Source organism: Enhydra lutris, unplaced genomic scaffold (assembly GCF_002288905.1).
Source record: "Enhydra lutris kenyoni isolate GAN:26980312 unplaced genomic scaffold, ASM228890v2 scaffoldscaffold21, whole genome shotgun sequence".
In the NCBI taxonomy this organism is placed as follows: domain Eukaryota; kingdom Metazoa; phylum Chordata; class Mammalia; order Carnivora; family Mustelidae; genus Enhydra; species Enhydra lutris.
In genome coordinates this window covers 64,746,472-64,771,812 of record NW_019154105.1, presented here as the reverse complement: position 1 = coordinate 64,771,812, position 25,341 = coordinate 64,746,472, and the positions used below count along the sequence as shown (strand labels likewise).

General features: G+C 48.9%; 1 protein-coding gene across 4 annotated transcripts in view; it reads left to right on the top strand.

Moving 5' to 3' along the window:
- LOC111149100 (janus kinase and microtubule interacting protein 1) overlaps positions 1-25,341 on the top strand; it is a 65,909-nt gene that overhangs the window by 5,795 nt on the left and 34,773 nt on the right. For 2 of the 4 annotated variants that reach the window (XM_022506022.1, XM_022506021.1), the window contains exons 3-7: positions 12,394-12,582; positions 13,693-13,812; positions 16,912-17,058; positions 17,958-18,098; positions 19,843-19,902. In XM_022506022.1, the coding sequence (XP_022361730.1) occupies positions 12,394-12,582; positions 13,693-13,812; positions 16,912-17,058; positions 17,958-18,098; positions 19,843-19,902 (657 nt within the window). Of the gene's footprint in view, positions 1-12,393; positions 12,604-13,692; positions 13,813-16,911; positions 17,059-17,957; positions 18,099-19,842; positions 19,903-25,341 lie in introns of all 4 variants that reach the window. The other 2 variants (XM_022506020.1, XM_022506023.1) reach the window with 1 other exon arrangement.

Below are 25,341 nucleotides of genomic sequence, written 5' to 3'. Positions count from 1 at the left end.
CGTGCATCCTTTCCTTCATGCATTCTTTCCTCCCCCCACTTGCATGCATCCTTCCCTTCCCATAGAGTGAAGTAAATGCGGAGTTTCCAGGACATGCTGTGCAACAGACATGGTTCCAGGCACTGGGATTCCAGCAAAGCCCCTGTCCGTCCTAGTGGTGGTAGAGAGGTTTTGGGCAGTTAGAACTCTCCTTGCTAGGTGTGGGATCCTTGGTTCTTCATGAAACAGCCCAGAAGCACAAGTTTCTCACCTGCAAAATGAGGTTAATAGATAAGGGGCAGTGTTATTGGAGGAAAGAGCTGTGGAAGCTTACTGAAGAGCTGGGCATTTATTTATTCATTTAGTTAATAAGCCAGAGCACATTTATACCTTTAGGTAAAATGAATATATAGGGATAAGGCCAGCCATTCTGTTGCAACAACTGGGGAAAACCATAAATTGCAAACAATTGTATTTTTAAAGACTGGAGGACGGTGGAAGTTCTGAGGTCTAGAAGAGCTAAAATTCCAAAGGGATGAGAGAGAGCCTGCCCAGGTGAGCTGACAGTTCCCAGCTACTTTCTTTCCTGGGGGGCATTTGCTCATCCTGGGTGTGGGCCGGGGATTGGGCTTCCCCCAGTAAGGAGACTCCACCAGGGCTGAGAGAGGTGAGTAGGATTTTTTGGCCATCTCTCAGAGTCAGCATGAAAGATAGGAAACTAGAGGATCCTACACATGGGTGAGTTTGCACTCTAGAATATTCACTGAGTTCTGGGGTGATGCAAGAGGCTAGCGAGGCCAAGCAGAATGGCGGACTGAAATCTCCCAGAGCCATACCATACTTAGGAAACAAGCTGCCCAGATGGACGGGTTGCAACAGACCACGAGGACAGACCCTCAGAATGACTGGTGGACTTTGCACCTGTGCACTGCAGAAGGTTGAAAAGGCAAGTGAGCTACACTTCTCAGACTAGAGTCAACCACAGCAACAATTGTGATATTTGCAAGAGGCACATCGTGATTAAGAGAACATGGTCAGACTGAAAGTTGTGAGGATGGAGATAGGTACAACATCCAAATGCTAAGCCAAAGAAAGCTGGTCTGACTGTATTCATGCCCAAGGTCTTCAGGCAAGGAGTAAAACTAAAGAAAAGTAGGGATAATTCTTAATAATAAAGAGGTCAATTCTTAATGGCACTTAATAACAAAATTTCAAAACATGCAAAAGAAAAACATCAAAACTAAAAGGAGAAACAAATCCACACTTATAGTTGGAGAATAGCACTCTGTCTCAGCAAGTGATAGAACACATAGGTAATAGATGAACAAAGATATGTAAGATTTAAACAGTACAGTGAACTGACCAGAGCTACACTGACAGAATATAGTATTTCAGCAGCATCAGATACAATTCTTTTCAAGGGGACATACACACTTTCTTTCAAAATGGTGCTCTTTTGAGTAAAACAGCTTTTAGACAAAAAGGAAGAAACAGTGAAATTCAAACATTTAAGTTTCTATCTTGAGAAGAAAGAAAAAGAGCAGCAAATTAATTTCTGAGAAAGCAGAATGAAGGGCCTTCAAGAGCAGGAATCACTGAAGTAAATCAGTGAAGAAAATCAACACATCAAACGTTAATTGAAATAGGTCAGCAGATAAGCCCTGAGAAACGCTGATGAAGGGACAAAGGGACAAGTCCCCAGGATACAGACTGTAAGAGGGGCACTACCACAGCCCCTACAGAAATTAAAGAGACAATATGAGTACTTTATGAACAGCATATCCAAGTAGAAATTTGGATAAAGTGGGTAGATTCCTTGAACAAGTACAACTTAACCAAACTGACACTATAAGAAATAGAAAATGTGAGTAGTCCTATGGCTATTTAAGAAATTCAATCTGTAATTAATAGCTTTCCCACAATGAAAAACCGAAGCCAAGAGGCTTCACAGGTAAATTCTTCTAAGTATTTAAGGAAGAAATAAAACTAATTACACACAGACTCTTACAGAAAAGAGAATTAGGAACATATTTTAATTCATTTTATGAAGCTGGCATAACTCTGATCCCCAAACCAATGATACTACAAGAAAAGAAAAAAAATGTAAATTATCCTTTATAAACATAGACACAAGAGTTCTAAATAAAATATTAACAAATAAAATCCAGCAATATATAGAAGGTCTAATAAGCCATGGCCAAGTTGGGTTTATTCTAGGAATACAAAGATTGGTTTAATATTAAAAGATCAATGAGTATAATTCAACTAGTAATAGAATAAAGGTACAGAAAAAGCATTTCATAAAATTCAACTTCACAGTATAAGCTCTCAGCAAATTATGAATAGAATAGAATTTCCTGAATCTGGTAAAGGGTTCTATAAATAAAATTTACTACCAACGTATATAGTGGTAAAATATTGCACATTTCTCACTGAATTCAAGGACAGAACAAGATGTCCACTGCCACCACTTCTGTTCAACATTGCACCAGCTAGGATCTCAAATACAAAGGCCATTAAAAAGAAATAAAAGTTCCAAAGATTGAAAAAAAAAAAAAAGAGAAGGGATTTATTTGCGGATGCTATGATTACGACATAGAAAATCCAAGAGATTCTACAAATCATCGGAATAAGTAAATGAATTTATCAAAGTCTCTAAATAGAAAGTAAATATGCAAAAAATAAGTTGTGTTTCTATAAACTAGCAATGAATAATGAGAAAATAGAACTTTAAAAAAGACCATTTATAGTAGAGCGCCAAGACTTAGAAGCACAGTCTAATGAAAGTTGTGTAAGGTTTCTACCCTGAAAACTAGAAAACACTACTGAGAAAAAATAAAGGAGACCTTTATTAATTAATAAAAGGAGAAGCCATTTTCATGGTATCAATATCGGTTCCTCCACAATTGATCCATAGATTCAGGGCAATCCCTATCGTAACTCCAGCAGACTTTTTTTTTTTTTTTTTTGGTAGCATTGGCAAGTGGATTCTAAATTTGATTTAAAAATTTAAAGGACCTGGATTCACAATCTTGAAGACAAACAAAATCAAGAAAACTCATACTACCATATAATCAAGATTATTATCAAGACAGGCTGAATGATATGTGGATAAATTACGGGAAATAGAAGAGTCCCAAAACAGATGTATGCACAGGTGGCTGCCTGCTTTAGAAAATAGATGACACCTCAGTCCAGTAAGGAAGGGATGGCCTTTCAATAAACCATGTTAGAGTAGTTGGACATCTATAAGAAAAACAACCTAAAACAGGAAAAGCGATCCTTACATCATGCTATCCATAAAGGTTAATTCAAGGTGGACCATAGCCTGAGATGTTAGAAAGCAAACCAGAGAGGCTGTTAGGATAACGCTGAGCAATATTTTCATGCTCTTGGGTTAGGTAAATATTTCTCAGACAAGACACTAAATGCACTAAATGCACTATTCAGAGAACATTGTACACCGAACATTTAAGAAACACATTCTGTTCATCCAAAGGCATCAGTGGAAGAGAGACAAGGCACAGCACAGATTGGGAGAAGGTATTTTCCAGACATGTATCACAGACAACTTTTATCTGAATTGTAAAAAAACTTTGAAGCAATAAAAAAAAATAATTAAAATGGGCAAAGTTTTTTAAGGGTGCATTAAAAAGAGAAGATGTACTTAAATGAAAAGGTGCCCAAGCTCATGGATCATCAGGGAAACACAAGTCATAACTAGATGCTATTCATACCCACTAGAATGGCTGTAATTAAAAACAAACAAACAAATAAAATAAAACCAGACAATAACAGAGACTAGGGAGGATGTGGAACACTGGGAATACTCAGATGCTTCTGTTGGAATCATCAAATGCTATGACCACTTTGGAAAATGACTTGGCAGTTCCTTAAAACAACAATTTATGCTGCCCGGGACTTCCACTCCCATGGGGAGACCCCAGGGCAATGAAGACACACGTGTACATAAAGACATGAAAGTGAGCGCAATGGCAGTAAGAAGGAGGGGACTATTAGGGTATAAACAGCACCCCACTCTTTCAGGATGGCCCTAGTGCAAGTAGAGTTGTTATTCCTTCCATTGAATGTTTATTTGTCTGAGTTCCAATATTAGCTTCAGCACCAGAGAGGCAGAGAAAAATAAGATGTGGGCCTAGATAGCAGATAGCCGACAGACCACCAGGCGACGGAGTATGAACAGGTTATTACAGTGTGGGGAGATTAGTTCGGTGCTAGTACCATGCCAGTGCAAAAGGCAGCAAGGAAGAACAAGGGGTGACTCTGGTGCGTGAGTCATTTCACAGAGGAAGTGAGCTGGGTTTTGAAGGGTGAATAGGAGTTTGTCAGGTGATGGGAGACCGTTCCGTGCAGAGGGGGAAACCCTGGATGAAAGAAGGAGTACGGTGTGATCATTTTTCCTATAACTTTAAAATAGCCATGGTAATGTTTGATACTTGGATTCCCTATAAAATAGTAAATGAAAATACAGTGGAAACTGCCATTGTCAAGGACAGGAGAATTGATGTTCTTGCCTTCAACAAAAGTTTTAAAATTATGCAATGTTTCTGGGGCTCCCGGATGGCTCAGTCAGTTTCGTGTCCAACTCTTGATTTCAGGTCTGGTTGTGATCTCAGGTTAGTGAGATCAAGCCCCACGTTGGGCTCCATCCTGGGTATGGCGTCTGCTTGAGATTCTCTCTCCACCTCTCCTGCTTTTCTCACTCTCTAAAAAAAAAAAAATTATGAAATATTTCTGGCAAAAAGGATAGATGAGATAATGAACTCTTAAGCACCCATCACACAGTTCATGAACAGAAACGTCACAGCAAGACTGAGACCCCTTGCCTGCTCCCATGCCCCTATCCCCGAATTGGGAGTGCATGATTCTGTTTCCCAGACATGTAGCTGTATAGTGTACACTGCCTCTGGATGACCTTGGTCAAGGTCACATTGCAGGAGGGGAATTTCATGCCCTGGGGGACGTCCTCTAGCAGACCTCATCGTAGTGAGCACACAGGGCTTGGCTGGCAGAATAATGATGGAAGACATTTGCTTGCAGCCTATCTTTTCTCCCAATGGACTCTCAAGGGTAGACACTTCACCAAATGTCCTCTGTGCACCCCCTGAAGCATCCCATGGAGCCCAGAGGGAGTCGGGCCTGGACGGTGGCTGTGGGGGTGGGGAGGATGGATGGCTGAGCAGTGGCTGCAGTTGCTAGGATACAGGGACTTGGCCTGTTCTCCCTGTCAGGTTTCTGTACCCAGACTTGTTTGCTGAGAGTGGTTTTTACCTGCTGTCTCATTTTGTGGAACAGGAAACTGGTCTAGGGAAAGTGACATCACAAGCAGAGAGTCCCTGGGCCCTGGCTCGTCACTCACTCACTGACAGCACCAAGTTCCTCTGTGTGCCTGGTCCTGGCCAGGCCCTGATCCCACTGTGCCTGTGACAAGCTCTAGGGTGCAGGTGGCTAGGAAGGCAAGGGGCAGGGACCTTGGATGACAGGCACTTAGAACATTTTCTAGGGTCATGAGCCTTTTTTTTTTTTTTTTTTTTGTCATTGGAGGACATGGTCATTCATTCCCCACACTCAATACCCAAAAGATTGTGAGATTCTGAAGACTCCAAAGAGTAGAGCTGTCTGCTTCCTGGGGAGATAGTGAGTATCCCAGTATGGGGAGTATACAAGTAGAGGCTGGGGGAGGGGCTCTGAGGGAGACCCTGTAAGAGACTTAGGGACTGGAGGCAAAATGACCCAGGGTCCCTGTCCAGCGGACTGGCTCTAGATCAGTCACCCAGTTGGTGGAAGAGTGTCAGGTTGCATGTTACCAATCCGGCTCTGAGAATGGCAAGTGGAGATACACTGATTTAAAAAAATTTTTTTATTGTTTTAAAGATTATTTATTTATTTATTTGACAGAGAGACAGAATGAGAGAGGGAACATAAGCAAGGAGAGTGGGAGAGGGAGAAGCAGGCTTCCCACTGAACAGGGAGCTTGATATGGGGCTCAATCCTAGGACCCTGGGATCATGCATGACCTGAGCCGAAGGCAGACTCTTAACGATGGAGCCACCCAGTCACCCCAATAATCTAATTTATAGAAGATCTAAGCACATACTGATACTGAGTTCTCAGAAGTAATCTCCAGCTCCTTTTCTCTTTGTGTGTGTGTGCGCGCGCGCGCGTGTTTGTGTGTGTGTGTGTTTTTGGGGGGGGCATTGTCACATCAAGGGAAAGGGAGCCTTTGGAGAAGGTCTGCTCTGGGTGGAATCTAGTCTTGTCACTGGGTGAACCCCATCGAGTCGCTTACCATCTTTGAGCCTCATCTACAATACGGGAGTAATCCCATACCTGCCCCAGGGTGATGAGAATAAAGTGAACTCCAGCTTATCATTCCTGTAACAGGAGACCCATGAACTGTGCTCCTCTCTTGCAGGAGCAATTTATATTTAAAGTAAATAAAATGGGGGAAGGAACAAATATTTGCTTAAGGGACTGCTGGAGCTTAATTTAAAATGCACCGAAGGATTTTTCCGTTTTAGCACTAAACAGGCATATCCTCAATTCAGGTGTTCTTGGTGTGTGTGTGTGTGTGGTTTTCCCTTAAAGTGGCCACTTGAAGAATCAAGGGACAAGAACAAGTGTCCGTTTCACTGTTATCTCGCAGTTTGGAAAATGTCACTCCTCAGGCAGGCCTATTGCTCATGGCAACGTGTTCAGAAGTTGGCCTGAGTTTCATTTCTTTGTCAGCTGGGTCGGATTAGAAATGAGGGAAGGCCTTTGGGCCCCTGCTTACATATTTAACATACCTCTTAAGAAAGGCAAATAAGAAAAGGCAGTTATGGTCCACATGGGGCAGCAACACCAGTTTCTGGACTCATCTCCTAGACCTGTTAGGCTTTGGCCTCATTGCCAATGAACAGTAACGGACGACCACCCCAGTCCACTAGGGCTTAAAATTTGGAAGTTTAGTTCTCTCATGTATGAGGTCTGAAGGGGGCTGCCACAGGGCTCCACAGGGTCGTGAGGGACACAGGTACCTCCCAGCTTTGCCCTCAGAATGGGCTTTGGGAAGTGGCTCAGGTTCTCATGGCCCCTCATACCTGCTGAGTGCCAGCCCTCGCATCATCATCCCAGGTTGCCAATAGGAGGGCCGGTAAAGAAGGGCGTGGTCTTCTGTAAAGTTCCATACATGCCATCTTCCTGCTCTTTGGCCAGCACCTATTTACTCAGCTTCACCTAGTTGCAGTGGGGACCGGGAAATGTCCTTTTACTGAAGTGCACAGCAGCCCCTAATAAATTCCAGTTAGGCCCTCTGTTAGTCTTCCAGGGCTGCTGAAACAAATGATGGCAACTTCAGTAGCTTAAAACCAGAATGTATTCTTTCATGGTGGTAGATCCTGGAAGTCTGAAATCAAGGGGTCAGCAGGACCGTGCTCCCCCTGCAGCTTCCTGAGAAGGGTCCTTTCTTGCTCCTTCCAACTTCTGGTAGTGGCTGGGAAACCACGGCGTTCCTTGGCTGTGGCCATGCCATTCCAGTCTCTGCTGCCATGTAGTCTTCTCCTCCCTTTGTGTCTGTGTCTGGTCCCCTTCTTGCAGGGACATCAAGAGTGGACCCAGGGGCCACCTTAATCTGGTGTGACCTCATCGTCCCTTACATCATCACCACATCTTCATTTATTCTTTGTTCCCTGAACTTTGGGACAGAGCGAGGCTAACACAGTTACTCGCACATTGATGGGCACATTGGGAGCTGGCCAAATGAAGCTTTTGCGGGGACAAATGTCCTGGTGGATGTGGGACCGATGGGACCACATGGGCCCTGCAGAGGCAGACCTGTGTTTGCATCACGACTCTGCTGCTGCTGAGAGCCTGGGCATGTGCAGCGCTCTGGGCCCCAGCTGGCTGTAAGATGGGGGGATGCCGTGTACTGTGAGGGTCCTCTGAAGACCATGAGAGAGCGTGTCTCGTCGGCAACGCACGTAGTATTGAGCTCATGCGGGCATATGAGAAGGAAGGAACAGTCTTCGCCCAGGTGGTGTGCTTTCCTGAACTCTGTGTCACTTGCAACTCTTTTAGTTGCAAGTGACAGAAATTCCACCTGGAACCAGCTTGAACCGTCATCGGTCAGCCTTTGCCACTGAATGATTGGGATGAACTCCGGTCACATCTCCCGAGGCACTCATGCCCCCCAGGATCCAGGTTTGTGAGGCTCTGCTCAGCCTCCTGCTGCAACATTCTCTGCCTCTGGGCTCTCACATTGCGCTGTGCCAGACCCCGGTCCTTACACAGCCCAGAGAAAGTGGCCTTTCTGGCCCCTAATAAGGAAGAGCAGGAGGGCCTAGCTGTGTTGTCTCCAGGCTGTTTGGCTCTGATTGGGTCACGAATCTGTCCCCAAGCTAGTTACTCTCAGGGGGCGGGACATGTGGGTGGTGTGAGCCAATCAGGGCCTGCCCTAGAAACTGGAATGGCTTCAGCCCCACCCCTCTCCTAAAGCCCTGTACTGAGACCAGGAGCTGGGAGAAGGAATGGCTTCACACTTGGGGGACTGCAGGTCAGGGAATCCCAACAGCAGCAATTGGTGGCCTCGTCAGGGTCCTGGAGGCTTAGGGTGGCTAAGAACTCAGCCTGGGGGCTGGATGTGAAGTTGAAAAATGAAGAGCCTGTTATTGGCTGAGTGAGCTTGGCAAGTCTCCTACCCTCGGGGCCCTCAGGACTCTGGCTGGGGAAATAGAACAGCCCAGTGGATGTTGACTCCAGAAGCCCTTCTGCATTGCCCATTTGTTCCTGGACATCATCTCTGATGGTGGGGACTGTTTTTTAAGAACCTTTCCTGAGGTGATGGGTATAAGCCCCCTGCTCACGTCCTGAAGTAAGTGGGGGAGAATTGGCACTTTTCTAGGTGCAGAGTTTGGGATTCCAGAGGTGTCCTGCTTGACATGCTGTTGCTTTGTGTGCGAGCAGCTAGTGTAATGCATGGTGGGGGCTCCATTTCTGGGCTCCAACGCAAAGCAAGAAGTGTGTGGCTCAGGGGCACCTGGATGGCTCAGGCAGCTAAGCGGCTGCCTTTGGTTCAGGTCAGGATCCCAGGGTCCTGGAATAGAGCCGCACGTCCAGCTCTCTGCTTAGTGGGGAGCCTGCCTCTCCCTCTCCCTCTGCCTGTTGCTTCCCCTGCTTGTGTATTCCCTTTCTCTCTCAAGTAAAGAAATAAAATATTTTTTTAAAAAAAGAAGTGCGTGGCCTGGATGCTGTAGGGGCCCTACGTGTGAACTTGCAACCCCCCACCATTGGTTCCCACACTGCATTTTTTTCTGTTAGCACCAATCACTTTCTGATCTATGCAGTGTTGATTTGCTTATTATGTTTATTGGCTCCTCCCCCTCTAGAATCGAAGCTCTGAGGGCAGGGACTCTGCTCTGTTTTGGTCACAGAATTTCCCAGTACCAATTCACGGCACCCGGCTCAGTATTTGTCGCATTCATGAAAGCAGGGGAGTGGTTGACATGAATGAGCTCCTTCCACATACTTCTTACTGCTTCTGGACTGGCATCAGTGGTGGCAAAAGGTCTTCTGCATCCTTAAGGATTTTTCTCTCTAGCCGGGAGGTGCTTCTCCCTGCAGAGGGGAGCTCCTGGTGGGTCGCCACCAGGGGGAGCCGTGGGCACGTTCTGCTGCTGTTACAGAAGCTGCACCTGGCAGGCCCTGGGCTGGAGCCCGGAGATGGGCACGTGGGGCCGGGGAGTGGAGGACACTTTGTTCTCTCAAAGAAAGGTGACTCAGAGAGTTTTCCAGAACTGTAGAACTTTGCTTGAAAACCTCCCAGTATTTTGAGAGTACAATTTGTCCCTTCTATAATCTCAATCATGTTTGATCAGTGTTTAATGGTCTGCTGTCTAAATAAGATAGACTTATGTTCACCGGGAGCTAACATAGATCAGTGGGGGCAGACAACACGGATCACAGCTTATAATATCCCAGGCTCTGCATGAAAATCTAAATTTCCACAAGTGGACAAGGTAGGTTCTAGAAAGGTCTCCGTGTCCCCACTTGACAGAGGCTGAAGCTGGGTCCCACAGGTGGTCCCATCTGTGTGTCAGGAGGTCACACACTGTGTGTGTGTGTGTGAGCTCGCCTTGCCTGTTCCCCGGGGGTGGGGGCTCTTAACCAGCATTGTCTGCCCTGGCGGTCTGCATCTGGGTTCAAGGGCATTTGTGTTCTTCTCCTGTGGTTTTCTCAACACATGGCCACAAACTTCATGGCTTAAACCTATAGAAGCGAATTCCTGCAAAGTCTGGAGGCCAGAAGACAGAAAGCAAGGGGTGGGTAGGGCTGTGCTGCTCTGGGAGCTCCAGGGGAGACTCCTTCCTGCCTCTCCCAGCTCCTGGGGCTCCTGGCACTCCAACCCTCTCTCCTCTGTCCTCACCTGGCCTCCTCCCTGTAGCTTCTTTTCTCGAGTCTGGCCTCTCTTCTTCATACAAGGATGCTCATTGGTGAATTCAGGACCTACCCAGTTCATCCAGGATGATTTCCTCATTTTACTATCTTTAACCTAATTATGTCTGCAAAGACCCTCTTCCCAAATGAGGTCCCAGTCACGGGAGTCTGAAGTAAGGTTGTGGGCATGTCTTTTTAGTGACCACCATTCAAACATCTACAGTATTCATTTATTTCCTCAATATCCTAATACCTAAGGGAGACAAAGTCTAGGAAGGACAGGTGCTACCATTTGTGGAGACCTACTATGTGCCATCGGCTAACTCTCATCAGAGCTAGCTTCTACTGGATGCCTGTTGAGTGCCAGGCGCTTTCCCTGTGCTAGCATGTTTAATTTTCAAAACATCCCTAGTAGTTCTGTGCTGTTCTCATCCCCATTTCACAGATGAGAACACTGAGGTGCAGGAGGAAATCAGGGAACATGACCCAGGCAATGGGGCCAGGAAGTGGTGGGGTCAGGGCCGCCCAATGGCCCAGTTCCCCACCAGCCTGCTTGTCTCTTCTCCCCTTTTAGGTGGATGTTCCTACGTCCCCTTCTCTATGTGCAGGAGCTGAGGTGCAGAGAGGTTATGTTTTTTGGCTGAGGTCACATAGTCTGCCAGTGGGAGCTTAGTGACTGGGCCGTAACTTCTTGTCCCGGACACCGGGCTTTTTCCAGTGTGCCAAGTTGTTGATCTGAACTGGCTGTAACTTGTAAGTTGTGTGATCAGAATACTAGGGTGTTACATTGCTTCCAGCTGCTGGGGCTGCAGGTGGCCCGTGACATTCCCGGGCTCCTGGGCCCATCCCTGCAGCTTCTGCCCTCTGTCTCTACCCGGCCTTCTCCCTGGGTGTCCATGTGCCTCTTCTTCTCCTCTAAAGACAGTCATAATGACCCACCCTGCTCCAGAGTGACCTTCTCCTAACTGATTATATTTGCAACAACACTTTTCCAAATGATGTCACATTCTCAGGTTCTAGGAAGGACATGGGGTGGTGGTGTGGAGGAATGACATCCCAGTACAGCACTCTTACTGGGGCAGTTTCCCAGCTGTTGGTTTTGTGTAGGGAATCAGTGCAAGTGTATGGCTCGGGGCCTAAACTTTCTCTTCTGTAAGCTTCTTTCTGCTTGGTGTCCTCTGGGGAATGTGGGATAAGAGCAGGCTGGGTGAACTGGGGCTCACTAGGATGTTGGCATGTGAGAGGCTGAGATCCTAGAGAGACCCCAAGAGACACATCAATTTGGGTCTATGAATCTGGCGCCCCACAAGAAGTCAGGGCCTGGGGAATACGCCGGGGTGTCAGCAGCAGATGGGGGAGTTAAGGTCATAAGTGAGGACAGAGCTGCCTGGGAAAGAGGTACAGACTGAGGAGAGGGCCAGTCCTTGGAAATCCCAGACACCGATGGCGGCCAGACAAGGTAAGTCTGTGAAGATAGAAACCAAGCTCTCATGGCAGAGGGCTAGAGGGGTGGGAGAAGTTCATGGGCCCAATGCTGGTGAGGAGGATGGAGGACAGAAATTTGTCCTGTGGCTTTGGGGGCCAGGGGAGCATTGAAGAGCTTAGCAGGAGTTATTTTGGTGGAGGGGTGGGCCTGAGAACCAGACAAGAGAGGCTTGGGGAGGGAGGGGCCTGGGGGGGCAGAATCAGGATTTTATTTTCTTTCATGAAGGCGAGAGAGATATAAACATAAATATCTTTCACTGGTAAGCGTCTAGTTGGCCATATAGGTCACCGAACCCATAACTTCCTTGCTTCTCTGTGCTTAGGGGAGCAGGCCTGGGCCATGGGCTGTGGTCTCTCTGTGTCCTGAGTTTTCTGCGTTCGGCTGACCCAGGTTGGTGGTCCCGCTTAACTGTTTCCTGGGCCTCAGGCCAAAGAGGGAGAGATTTCCCTGGTCACGGGCCCATAGAATGATGGCTTGTTCTTTCTCTTTGGCAGATGGACGAGATCAGAGGGAAGGACCGTGTAATTCTGGCCTTGGAGAAGGAACTTGGGGTTCAGACGGGTCAGACTCAGAAGCTGCTTCTTCAAAAGGAGGCTTTGGATGAGCAGTTGGTTCAGGTCAAAGAGGCGGAACGGTACCACAGTAGCCCGAAGAGAGAGCTCCCACCTGGGATAGGGGACATGGCAGAGCTCATGGGCGTCCAGGTGAGGAGGATAGCAGCAGGTGCGAGCAGTGGGGCCGCATAGCTGACCACCACCTGTCCTCCTTTCTGTGGGTCATTCTTCTGGTCACCTTGCCTGCTTGTCTCCCTTCGCCCTCCCTCCCTTACATCTGTCCATCTGTCCTGCCCTCCCTCCCTCCCTAAATGGGCTGACATTCATCATGTGCCAGGCCCAGGCCTGGGGATATAGAGGTGAGCATCCAGCCGCTCATGCCTCCAGCCGTCTTGAGCTCAGTGGACAGGAAGGAAATGAAGACATCAGTGCCACATGTGCCATAGGAGTACAGGAGGGGGCCCAGTGTTGAAGTCGGAGTTCTGCAAGATGGGTAGGGGCTTAGCCAGCAGAAAGGGCTTTGAGGGCAATAGCTTGGTGCTTAACATGCACCAGAGGAGGCTGAAGCAGTGTGCATGCACTCATTCACTCATTCATTCATTCATTCATTCACTCATTCATTCCCGCACTCATTCCCTCAGTCATTCCCGCACACATTCCCTCAGTCATTCACACATTCATTCACTCATTCACTCACTCATTCATTCACTCACTCACTCCTTCACTCACTCAATCACTCACTTATTCACTCACTCACTCACTCACTCATCCATCCACCCACTCATTCACTCACTCATTCATTCACTCATTCATTCAATCACCACATGGTTGAATGTCTGTCATGCATGCTCTGTGCAGATCCCATGTGAGGTTCCGGCATCTCAGTGGTCAGCAAGATTGGCCCAGTGGGTCTTGAGGAATGTCCTAGCGCATCCATGATGGGTCTTTGTAAGAGAGGCACCGTGGACAGGGGCTCAGACATGAAGGTGCCCAGAGACCACATTTGGCTGTTTGGGAGCCATTGGAGGAACTTGCAGTCTTGTCATCGGAGGTGAAGTCTTCCTGTGAGTCCCTGGTGGAGCCTGGGGTGCCCATCTGTGTGGCTCGACTTCAGGGAGCCCCGCCTGACATTGGGCCTCCCGACAAGGAACTCTCTGTCACATCCCGTGGGTTTTCTGGGAACGCTTAGAGTCCTGTAAGCTTCCTCAAGGTACATTTGTATCTTGACAATTTTTTTAGGATCAACATATGGACGAGCGAGACGTGCGGCGATTCCAGCTAAAAATTGCTGAGCTGAACTCGGTGATACGGAAGCTGGAGGACAGAAATACCCTCCTGGCAGACGAAAGGAACGAACTGGTAATCAGCCTTACGAGATGCAGATGCTGCCTCGAGACGCAGATTGCTGCCTTGTAGGGCGCGAGGAAACCACCCTGTGGCCACAAAACTCGCCTTGAACACAGTGTAGACGTCTCCTGGTTTTCTTTACTTTCTTTCAGTTTTCTTTACTTTCTCATTAATCTCGGATTAAAAAATCGAACACACACCCAGTAAAGAAAGCTGCAACTTGCCCTTTGTTTCTACAGGAATTTCTAAAAGATTTTTTTTATTTATTTGACAGACAGAGTGAGAGAGGGAACACAAGTGGGGTGGTGGGAAAGGGAGAAGCAGACGCCCTCTGAGCAGGGAGCTTGGTGCAGGGCTTGATCCCGGGACCCTGGGATCATGACCTGAGCCGAAGACAGATGCCCAACGACTGAGCCACCCAGGCACCCCTGTTTCTACAGGAATTTATCCCAAGCAAATAGTCAGTGGGAGATGTGAGGGGTGTGGAGAGAGTGTTCACTGCACTGTTTATGTGAGACCGACCCAAAATGAAACAAACATCCAGTTGTTCAATACTCAAGTACTGGGCCACGTAATTATGCACCATTTTTGTGGTGCACTGAGTCCTTAGGAATGGCGATAGAGATCCTATTTATTGGCCATGGAAATGGGCTCGCAGTAAATTAAACGACAAGCAGGTTATAGAACAAAGATACATTGTCATCATGCTGGACGTCGGATGTTGTTTTAGGTGGTGTGATTATAGATCATTTTTAGTCTTTGCATCTCTGTTTACTTTCTTTTGCATAAAAGTTCATGGATTTCTAATTTTAAAAATAATGAACGGGGACTTCAGGTTAAAAAAATCTAGTAAGAAGAGCGATTTCTTGAATATGTGTTAAGTTTGCTGGATAAACAGCTAATGAATTTTTATGTAATGGGAGTTGGTACATAAACCTCTGGATGCCTCATCATATTCCTCTTGATTCTAAATTTTATTATGAAAGTAAGTCATCCTATTTGAAAAACACGGGAGATGAACAGTGTTAAGAAATGTCACCTTTTTGCAATTTCTAAAAAATCAAATATAAAAAAAATTTTTTAATTTTTAAATATTTTATTTATTTATTTTTCAGAGAGAGAGAGAGAGAGCACAAGCAGGGGGAGCAGCAGGCAGAGGGAGAAGCAGGCTCTCTCCTGAGCAAGGAGCCCCAATGGGGCTTGATCCTAGGACCCCGAGATCATGGTCTGAGCCAAAGGCAGACAGACACTTAACCAACTGAGCCACCCAGACAGCTCAACCTTTTCACAATTTTAACAGGATCAAGATTAATTCATTTACTTCAAGTATTTTTAAAGGCATATTTTTAAAAGATTTTATTTATTTATTTGACAGAGATCACAAGTAGGCAGAGAGAAAGAGGGAAGCAGGCTCCCTGCTAAGCAGAGAGCCCGATGTGGGGCTCGATCCCAAGATCCTGAGATCATGACCTGAGCCGAAGGCAGAGACGTAACCCACTGAGCCACTCAGGCACCACTAAAGGCATATTTTTAAAATGGGTTTAATCAGACCGTACGTCTAGTATTAGATGTATGCTTTCCAGTTAAACATTCATGAACTTTGCACACTGCAGAACAGTTTACTAAGAAGATTAGAAACAGATGGAGCTTCCTTGAAACATTCGGAGCACCCTGAAGTGTGTAAAGCAGAAACTGGCCAGCTAGTCAGTCCCTTGATCTTAAAATCACGAAATAAGGACTCTTAGCTCTCTGAGGTGGTTCTTATGTGGTTTTCATGCTCACGTAAACATATCGACATCCACCACAGGACTTTCTGCTGTTGTTTTGCGGTTACAAATGGGATATTTCCCCTCAGTATTATTGTTCTGCAACTTGCTTTATGGATTACAGCCCTGCCCATCGGGATTGCAAGGTTGTTCAGGTTCCTTTGCATGGGGTAGATTTCCAGAAGTAGAACCTATGGGTCAAAGTCCGTTTTATATTTGAGTGGATGCCCCCCAACTGTTTAATCTTTCTTATAGCCTGGTCCCCCAAATCTGGGATCTGGGGTAAGTGCCTGTGCTTGACTCTTGGTACCAGCCAGCACGTTCTGTATGGTCAGGAGTATAGCACCCCAGCTCCTTGAGGTCAGGTTCTCTGTCTGTGAGATGAAGATGGGGCCCCCTCCTTGGGTTGGGGGGAGGGTTGAATAAGCCTGGCAAGGCTTACCACAGTGTGTTCTAGAAGGCAGACCTGACCATAGAGTGCTCCTGCTTTGAAGCCCTTGAGGGCCAGGGGTAGAAACTAAATGACAGAGCTCTCCAGCTCCCTAAACCATGCCTCACCATGCCCGCCCTTCCTTCGCGCATCACCCCACTTTCTCTGTTCCCCCTGCACTGAGCAAGCTGTGTTCTTGTCTGCTTGGAACATCTGGGTGTGCAGTTTCCCCTCCCGGAACATCTGTCTGCCCTCGTCTCACAGTGTTCATACCTCCTTTACTGTCTTTGCCCTCCTCTTCCATTCACTGGAAGGCCACCCTGTTGTGTCATCCCTTTGACCCAGCCCCAGCCCCAAGAGGGGCTCCCGCCATGCCCGTTGGACAAAAAAGACTGGAAAGACACCCTTCTGGTTGTCGGGATTCAGGGAGCACCTCCAGGACTGATCCCACCCTACGAATCTTTGTATCTCCAGCACGGAGTCTGGCAATGAGGGGGGCCCAGGCCTTCCCTCTCATCTGAAGAAGGCCAGAGCTCTCTGCTGGGTCTGTACTTAGGAAGCAATGCTGGCCAGGAGCAGCTAAGTCACTGGACTGCCCTGTGTGTGATCCTGACCTCTGGGGACTAGTGGACAGGGGGCCCCAGTGCAGATCTGTGGGCCTCCCCGTGTTGGGCTGTAGCCTCCTTCTCCTGACTCACCCAGAGCCCTCCGAGCCTCAGGTTGGATACTGTGTTTGGAAGCCAGGTGTCTGTGGGGTCTTCTAGGGTTTTGTGCCATCCAAGATATGTGGTCCTAAGGGTGGCAGCTCCGGTCCCAAGGAAGGCCCAGCCTGGATCTCTACTAGCCTCCGTGGTGTGACCTCAGCACTTTGATGTGTCTTAAAGCCAGCGGCCTTCTGCGTCTTTCTGTCCATAGCTGAAACGCTCCCGGGAGACCGAGGTCCAGCTGAAGCCCCTAGTGGAGAAGAACAAGCGAATGAACAAGAAGAATGATGATTTGCTGCAGAGCATACAGAGAATGGAGGAAAAAATCAAGAACCTCACAAGGGAGAACGTGGAAATGGTGAGCCATTGGCCACCTGGGACCGCCAGCCCCAAGTTCTGGTCTCCATCTGGGAGTCTCTAGCCCCTGACCCTCACAGTCCATGTTCTCCCTGCAGCCCCTGCCTCCCCCCATAAGCTTGTGAGGGGTCTCAGTCCACGCCCATCCCCACTGCTCCAGCTTCTCTGGGACCTGCTGTGCTGTGGGCTCTGTGCCCAGAGGGAAGACGCCAGGCAGCGCCTGGCAGCTGGGGCTGAGCCTGTGCTCTGCTGCCACCGGGGCCTTGGAGGCACCCCCTTATTGCCCCTGCAACTGATCGCCTTCATCCAGAAAGTGGGGTGGCAATACCAGCATTGGGGGTTTTCTGGAGGATTCAGTGGTGTCAAAGAAAGGCCTCCCAGCCCACCTGGCTCTTGAGCACACTTACTGGGGGAAAGCCATGGCCACTTCTGCTCCAAGCCCTTTCTTTGCATAAGGGATTTGCATTCATTCCAAGGAGAGGGGTTCGTTTTTGTGATCAGGGCTGTGTCTTGCCTTTGAGGGTCTGTGGAAGAGCCTGAGGCTCATTGTCCAAGTTAGGGTCAGTCACCCCTATTACAGCAACAAGACTGAGGCTCCGTGGGGTGCGAGGTCCAGGTGCCAGGGTGTGTGATGACAGGTGGCGTGCTTGCCTCACCAACGTCCTTGTCTAGCTTCCAGGGCTCCCTTTGGGCAACCACCTCCCACCCCTGTGCCTGGCCAGCCCTTTCTCTCACCTGTGCCCAGGTTGGCTTCTGCTCTGTATCCATCGCTTCCTCCAGCCTGGGGACCCGCTGGCCGTCATCCCCCCTTGCGTCCCATATCCCCGAGCTCACACCACGTATCCCCCAGCTGGCAAAGCTGTCCACGGAGCACCCTCTGCTCTCTCTCTCTGGCTGCAGAAAGAAAAGCTGTCCGCCCAGGCGTCTCTGAAGCGACACACTTCCTTGAACGACCTCAGCCTGACCAGGGACGAGCAGGAGATCGAGTTCCTGCGGCTGCAGGTGTTGGAGCAGCAACACGTCATCGACGACCTCTCACTGGTACGTCCGCGCTCCGCGGGGGGGCCCTCGGTGTGCGCCAAGTGACACTGTGCCAGGATTGGAGAGGAGATTCAGGGCGGGGTGACTAACGTGGGCGGGGCCTCAATGAGCCCACCCCCCGCCCCCGCCCCTCCCTGCTTTATTCCCCCCGGAAGTAGCCTAGAACTTTGTGCAAGCTGGGCACAGTTTCCATGGCTACTCTTTTTCCCAAACTTCTCCCTGATTTGCTGTCGTTAAGAGGCAGCATCAGTTTGGAGAATGAATCTTCCAGCCTCTACAGAGTGGGCACAATTTGTCCCTGACAAGTCTTGTTTTTTTTTTCTTCTTCTTCTTTTTTTTTTTTTTAGCTCCGTTGTCACAGACCATGAACTTGAAAGCCTGCACCTTTTAATCAGGCTAGAATTTGAAGGGCTTGCTAGGACTCTGTGTGTGTGTAAGATTCAAGGGAGATGAGTATGTCTTAGTAGGTGGAGTGTTACCCCCAGCTGTCTGTGAAAGGAGCTTAGGCACCATAAGGGAGAATTTGTAGTAATTTGTAGAATTCTGTAGAGGTTGGAAGATTCATTCTTCAATTTGTAGTAAGCTTCTGTTGGATCTTAGGAGCAACGTGTGTTGTTATTGCCCAAGAGGGAATGTGGGGGTTCCATTCATGGGTCTTCAAAGTATAGACAAACCAGTGATCAAAATTCTAGAAAAAGCTTTGACCGTAATTGTCAAGGTCACATTGCTGGTTTATCTTCCTCTCTTTTAACACCTTCCCTCCTTCCTTACACCCACTAATCCATTCTCCCTCCCATCCCTCCATCCTTCTCAACCATCCATACTCCCATCTTTTCCTCCTCCTGCCATCCCTTCTTCCTTCCATCCATCCATCTGTCCATCCATCCTACCTTCCTATCCTCCCCTCCTTTCTTCCATCTCTTCTTCCTTCCTTCCATCCATCTAGCCTGTCATCTTTCTTCATTACACAAAGACTTGATACAGCATAAGATAAAAACACACTTTCAATAAAATGAGGATAGATTTGAAAGAGGAATAATAAACCAATGAGACTAGAAGGAATACAGACCGTCACATCCACTGAGATGGGGAGGTACAAATAGGTAGACCATAGGGGTTGGAACCAAACAACAGATTTGTCTCTGGGATTCCTGGCAGCCCAGGGGAAAAGTGGGGCTTGGTTTGGAGGGAGAGATGTCCTGGTTTTGCCTGGGATAGAAGGCTGCCGCACCTTGTAGTACTATGAGAACGCCATGCTTACTGATGGCGGCTGCCAGGCAGCCACAGGCTCCCCTCTGCATGGTAGGTTCTAGCCTCGCAGAGCAAAGGAAGAACCTCAGGTCAGAGGAATGAAGTGCATCACCTGGTCTAGAGGAGCCCCCTGAGGATTTGGTCCCAGCTCAGTCTGAGCTTGCAACCACATGCTACTTCATTCTGGGCTGCAGACCTCACTAGTCCACACTGCCCAGTGCTTTACAGCTTCCAGCCCCCAAAGCACACAGGCTGGGGCTTTCAGGATTGGCAAACTTGGGGATTTTTCTCAAGAGAGTCCCAGTCTTGTTAGGGACCCGAGTAAGTGGGGTGGTTCTGTAGCTTGTGTTCAGGGAAGTGGTCATCATGCGGGGGTGCAGAACTTGGACTGACCCACGCCTGAGGTGGACAGGCAGGTGCAGGGTGAGGGCCAGTGGGTTGGCTGGTGTGACATGAGCTGGCTGCAAATGCCAACATGTGTGTCTCCTTCTAGGAGAGGGAACGGCTCTTGCGCTCCAAAAGACATCGTGGGAAAAGTCTGAAGCCCCCCAAGGTAAGCCCGCAGTGGCACAGGTGTCCTGTTTTGCAGCCCTGCCTGGGACAGGATTGGGAAAATGCGAGCAATCCATAGGGGATTGCTTTGTCTCTGCGTGTCTGAGGGGGAGAAAGCCGTTATGGTGTCTCTCGAAGCGACATTGGTTATGGCCATGGGCCAGCACTTGTAATTTATTCATGGAAAACTTACCAAAGGATTCTCTACATGGGCCTCTGGGGCGGCTCTCTCCAAATTAAAAGCATAAATACTTAGACCTTTTGAAGGATTTAAAGGGCACTCAGGCTTGGTTTGTAATGTTTTATATCCTGTTCTGACAAAGTCAGGAGCTGTGGGATTTTGTTGGAATAACGCAGAACTGTGTTCTCTTTGGAAAATGTGGTCTTATAGAGATAGCGCCCAAACATCCTGGCAGAGAGAACACAGCTGGCCTGGGAACATTCAGACGCCACAGGGAACAGGCTGGAATGAAAAGAGCAAATCGAGGCAGGTGTAAAAAAAAAAAAAAAAAAAAAAAACAACTCAGTTTGCATTTAAACCTTTGAACATTTTTTCACTGCCACCAAAATGTGGATCTGTTCTCCTTTCTATTGAACTGGACGCCCCTCCCGGTTTATCTTCTGATCGAGATGTGGTCCTGGAAAAACTTGTGTAAAGGAAACAGCAGTGCCGATGTGCTATCCCACAACCCTCCATGCAAAGCTTTCCTGTGAGGGTGGCAGTAGGGAGCGCTGGGGCCTGTGGCGAACTGAGCCCCTAGAACCAGGTGGTGTCACATATCGCAGGGGTTTGAGAGAAGTGGGGACCCTTCCATGTTAGTTTTGTGGGGCAGTTGTACAAAATACCCCAACCCGGGAGATGGAGAACAATACAACCGTGTCGTCTTCTAGTTTTGGGATCTGAAGGTACAAAGTCAAGGTGTGGGCAGGGTGGTGCCACCTCTGAAACCTGCAGGGGAATCCTTCCTCGGCTCTTTTAGCTTCCCTCTTCAGCACTCCTGGTCTTGCAGCTGTCTGACCCCAGCCTCTGCTCTTGTGGTCAGAACCCGTCATCCCTGTGCATCCCATGGTTGTCTTCTTATAAGGACACCAGTTGTCTGGGATCAGGGGCCCACCCTGCACCCTGCCCGCCTCGTATTAATGGAGTACTAAGGGTAGGGCTTCAACAGGTCTTTCTTGGAGGGGGGACCCAATTCACCCCAAAGCACCTCATGTTATATAAAATCGAAGGATTTTAAATGTTGGCATAATTGTTTATAGAACACTCCGTGGCCCCAGTAAAATCTATCTGCAGGCTGAGCTTGAACTTGGTCATTTGACTGAGGGGTGACGTACGCTCCAGCTCAGTTCATTGTCACAGCAACCCCCTGAGCTTGGCTCTGTATTTCCCATTTGACGGTTACGGGAAGCACATGGGTATATAGCATAGAAATAGCTCAAAGTGAATTGGCAAGGCACGGGTTCAAGCTCAAGTCTGGGCTCCAAAAGCCAAGCTTGCACCACCAAGTCAAGGAGGACGAAGGGCATTTTAAGGCAAAACCCCAGAACACACCCACCCCCCGAGCCCTCGTGTCCCTTCTTTTTCTTAATAACGTAGTTGTAACTGCAGAATCCACTTTGCTTTCTGGGATTTTTGTTGTTGTTGTTTTGTTTTGTTTTGTTTTGTTTTGCTTTTTGTCCTTAATATTGTACCACAATGCATGCACCCGTGTTAGGACCCCGTCATCATAAATACAGGTTTTTATGACTACATAATTCATCGAGTAGATGGGCCATAAATTTGTTTGCTGTTCTGGGTTGGGCCCGTCATTAGCTTTCAGCCCCTTGTGGCTCTAAGGGCTGTTGCAGCGAGTGAGTGTGTTAATGCCTGTGTAGACAGCTTTATGGGCCAGGTCTGTCATCCCTGTGTGCTGCCCGTTCCATGAAGTGACTGGACGTTCTGCTTCTGCAGATACCACCACAGTGGCCTCCCTTGGTCCAGGAGGCTGTGTCCAGGGTCTGGATGGTCACCCAGGGGTAGATTTCCAGAAGGTGGGCTACGGATCACAGGGTGTGAAGGCTTTGGGGGAGCACGTGGGACCCCCCCCCCGCCATGCTCTCTGGAAGAGACGCAGCATTTTGCCCAGCTGCTGGTAACGTGTGTGAATGCCATGGTCACTGTGGGCAAGTTGCAAAAACAGCAGTCTAAAGGCCTCCAGTTTGAGGAGGAACGAGATGTGCTGTGGCATTTTACCCCTCATGAAGCTCCTAAGTAGGGTTTTTGGGAGCCCCACTATTGAGTCCCGACTTGGTTTTTCAAGCCTATATCAGAATTCGTGGAGTAAGTAAGGATTCTGTTTCTCCTTTTCCCAATTTCTGAATGTGTTTGTGGGAAGAGAACTCTACAAAGGCCTAGAATGGACTTGGGGTTTGCAAGGCTTGCATGGACACAGTTGAGGGGGGCCAGAGCTGTGTCCCACCTGCTGTGCCCCCCTCACTGTCTCGGCCCAGAGTAGGTGTCCCCGGATAGCTGTTAATTGAATAAACACATTGCTTTGACTGGCCAAGTGCGTTTGCACAGCCCTGGGTCATCTCTAAGGATGGGGATGTTAGGTCACTAACTGAAATAGATCACTGCCCCTAGAAGGCGGAGTTTGGGAGCCTCCATGGGAATTTTCCTGAGCTAGTTCACAGTCATTTCCACTTATTGTTTCTATGATCCACAAGCCTTTTTTCTTTTTCTCCAGATTCAGGGGAGAGCAGTTTCCCCAACATGTTCCTACTTTCTCCTGGCATCGTCCAGGACCAGATCGGGACCTGAGCTCCCCAGGGCTCTCTCTCAGGCCTGGACAGCTTCTCTGTCTTCCCTCCCACAGGCTGCTGGGATTCAGGAGTTACTATTTCCCCTCAAACACCTCCATCAACTCTGTCTGTTTGTAAAGCGGGCTTTACCACACTTGGCCTGAGCCTTTGCTTGGTCAAAATTTTTGTACCAGAATTTTCTGGAAGAACCTGGACTCCGCATTTACCTCCACACCCACACTCCAGTGGTGATGGTAGAGCTGTGATGCCCTGATGTGATGTCCCCAGGGGGACCTTCACACTCAGAGGGTCGCTGACCCCGTCTCACCGTGCTCCTGGGGACAGGACGGGTGCGGGCGTCTCTGCCCCAGGACACTGCTAGTTCAGCCACTTACAGGAAGTAGCAGGTGAACTCTGAGCAAAGGGTTCCCCAGGCCCCATGTGGGGAGGCCAGGCTCTCTGCAGGAGGGCTGGGAGCATAGATGAACCTGACAGAAATCCTGCCTGGGAGGGGACGGTGAGCTTGCTGTCTGAAATCTTGCTGCCCAGCATCATGGATTCATGTCTTGGTAGAGAGCCAAGCACGCAAGCACGGCTAAGGTCAGCATGGTTGACTCACGCGCCCTGGTTAGAGCAGGGATGGGATCTGGGGAGAGGCGGAGACGCTGTAGCCTGGCAACCACATGGAAGACCGATCCGGCTCCTGGCCGTGTGGCATTGACCTTGGGGAGCTGTGATCATCCCATTCGGGAGACCAATCAGAGCACCTGGGTCAGGGATCCATAAATTATTATTTTTCCTTCTCCCTTCCCCTTACATCAGTAGCTTTCCTTTGGCGGATGCATTGACTTCAGGTAACCAGGCCCTGCTCTTCATGTCCCTGGTTCTCACTTGTGTCACCTTAAAAGAGAGACCATCTCAGGTCACAGTGAGGTGAACTCTCCATGCCCTTTGGATGGTAGCCATCCTTTGCAGGAGACTGGAAGATAGCTGAGAAACATCAGAGCGCCACGGGCAGAACCGCCCTTCTCTGAGCCTAAGTGTCAGTACGGTGGGCCCTTTGCCCCTGAATGGCCCCTGGGGCTGGTGTCACCAGGAAGCAACTGAGGCCTGAGCTGAGACCTTCTGGCGGATCTCAGCTGGAGGATCACTCACTGTCCCCCTGCATACATTCTCATCAGACACTTGGGGCCTGTCCAGACTTGACCTTGTGTCCCTCTAGGTGAAGCCTGCTGCTCCGTGGTGGGAGCTGCGTTGGAACAGAAGCCCGGATGCACCACTTCCGTGGCTGGGGCTCCTGGGCACTTGTCGTCATGGGCCACACTTTCCATTTCTAAGTAGCAGAGGAATCCTGTTTTCCCTGTAGGGTTGTTAACACTCAGCTTTGTTCCTGGGCTGCCGTTTCCCACAGCTCTGTCCCCAGCCAGACTCCGCAAACTCAACAGCTTGCGGATAGCATGGTTTCTAGGCTTCTCTCCCCTTCCCCCATTAGCCAAGGTTCTTTCTATTGTGTGTGTCAAAAATGTCAAAGTCATTTAAGAAAGGAAAGGAATTTATGTAGCTAAGAAGCCTAGAGGTAGCTGGTTTCAGGCACAGCTGGATCCAGATGCTTACCCAATATTGCCTGGAGCCTGTCTCTCTCCCCCTTTCTACTCTGTTTTCCCCTGGGCTGGCCTCTTTCTCAGGTGGGCTCCCCCATGTGGTGCCTGAATCAGCTTCAGCAGCTGTAAGCTGTAAGCCGGTGTTATACCTGCCTAGCAACTTCAGAGGTGGGAGGACATCTCTCTTCGGTGGCTCCAGCAAGAGTCCCAGGGCTGTGCTCCTTGGCTCAGTCTGGTTACGGGCTCATCCCTGAACCAGTCCCAATTCTGCCTGGGTGGGATGTGTTGGGGGCAGCTCATTTGGAAACATGAATGAAAGGCTTAGTGGACGCTAAGATGTGGTTACATAGCTCATATCATGGATATTTTGAAAGGAGCAGTGTCTAGCATCATTACAATTGAAATATACATATGAACCTGATTGTCTACACTTTTCTTTTTGTGATTGTCCTTTGCCTTTTCATACTGCTTTTCATACTATCTTTCCAAGTACAGCAGTTTTCCTTTTTAATAGGATTATCTATCACTTTTCTCCGACGCATGGGATTTGACTTTGGCTCTTTTGCTGAGAAAAGCTTCTCCAAGAAATGTAGGCTCCCGTGGGTGCCCCAGGTGGGGATCCCAGTTTGGTCAGTCTGTACAAATAGCTGAAGGACAGAGTGCTGAGAAGCCCCTGAGTCCAGCTAGTCCGGGGTGCATGTGGGGTGCCTGGGGGACGAGCAGAGAACTTGCCCAAGTGCACGCGGTGGCGGGATGTGCCCCCTGGGTTTTGACTCTGGTCCGGAAGAAAACTCTGTCTGAGTCACCGTTGCTAGTGCTCTTCCCGGGGGCCTTATGATCACCCAGGGGGCTGAGGCCTGTGGAAGGGCAGCACCAGGAGGGCAGCCCCCAGGGAATGACCCAGTGGGGAAGCTGTCCTGGGTGATGATGACAGTGCCATCCGGGGCCCTGGAAACCGGCTGCTCTCAGGCCCCAGATCTCGAGCTGGCAGCATGGCCCTCGGAGGCTGATCCCAGAGCTCCGGGGGCGGGGAGAATGTTCTGGGGGAGAAGCGGTGC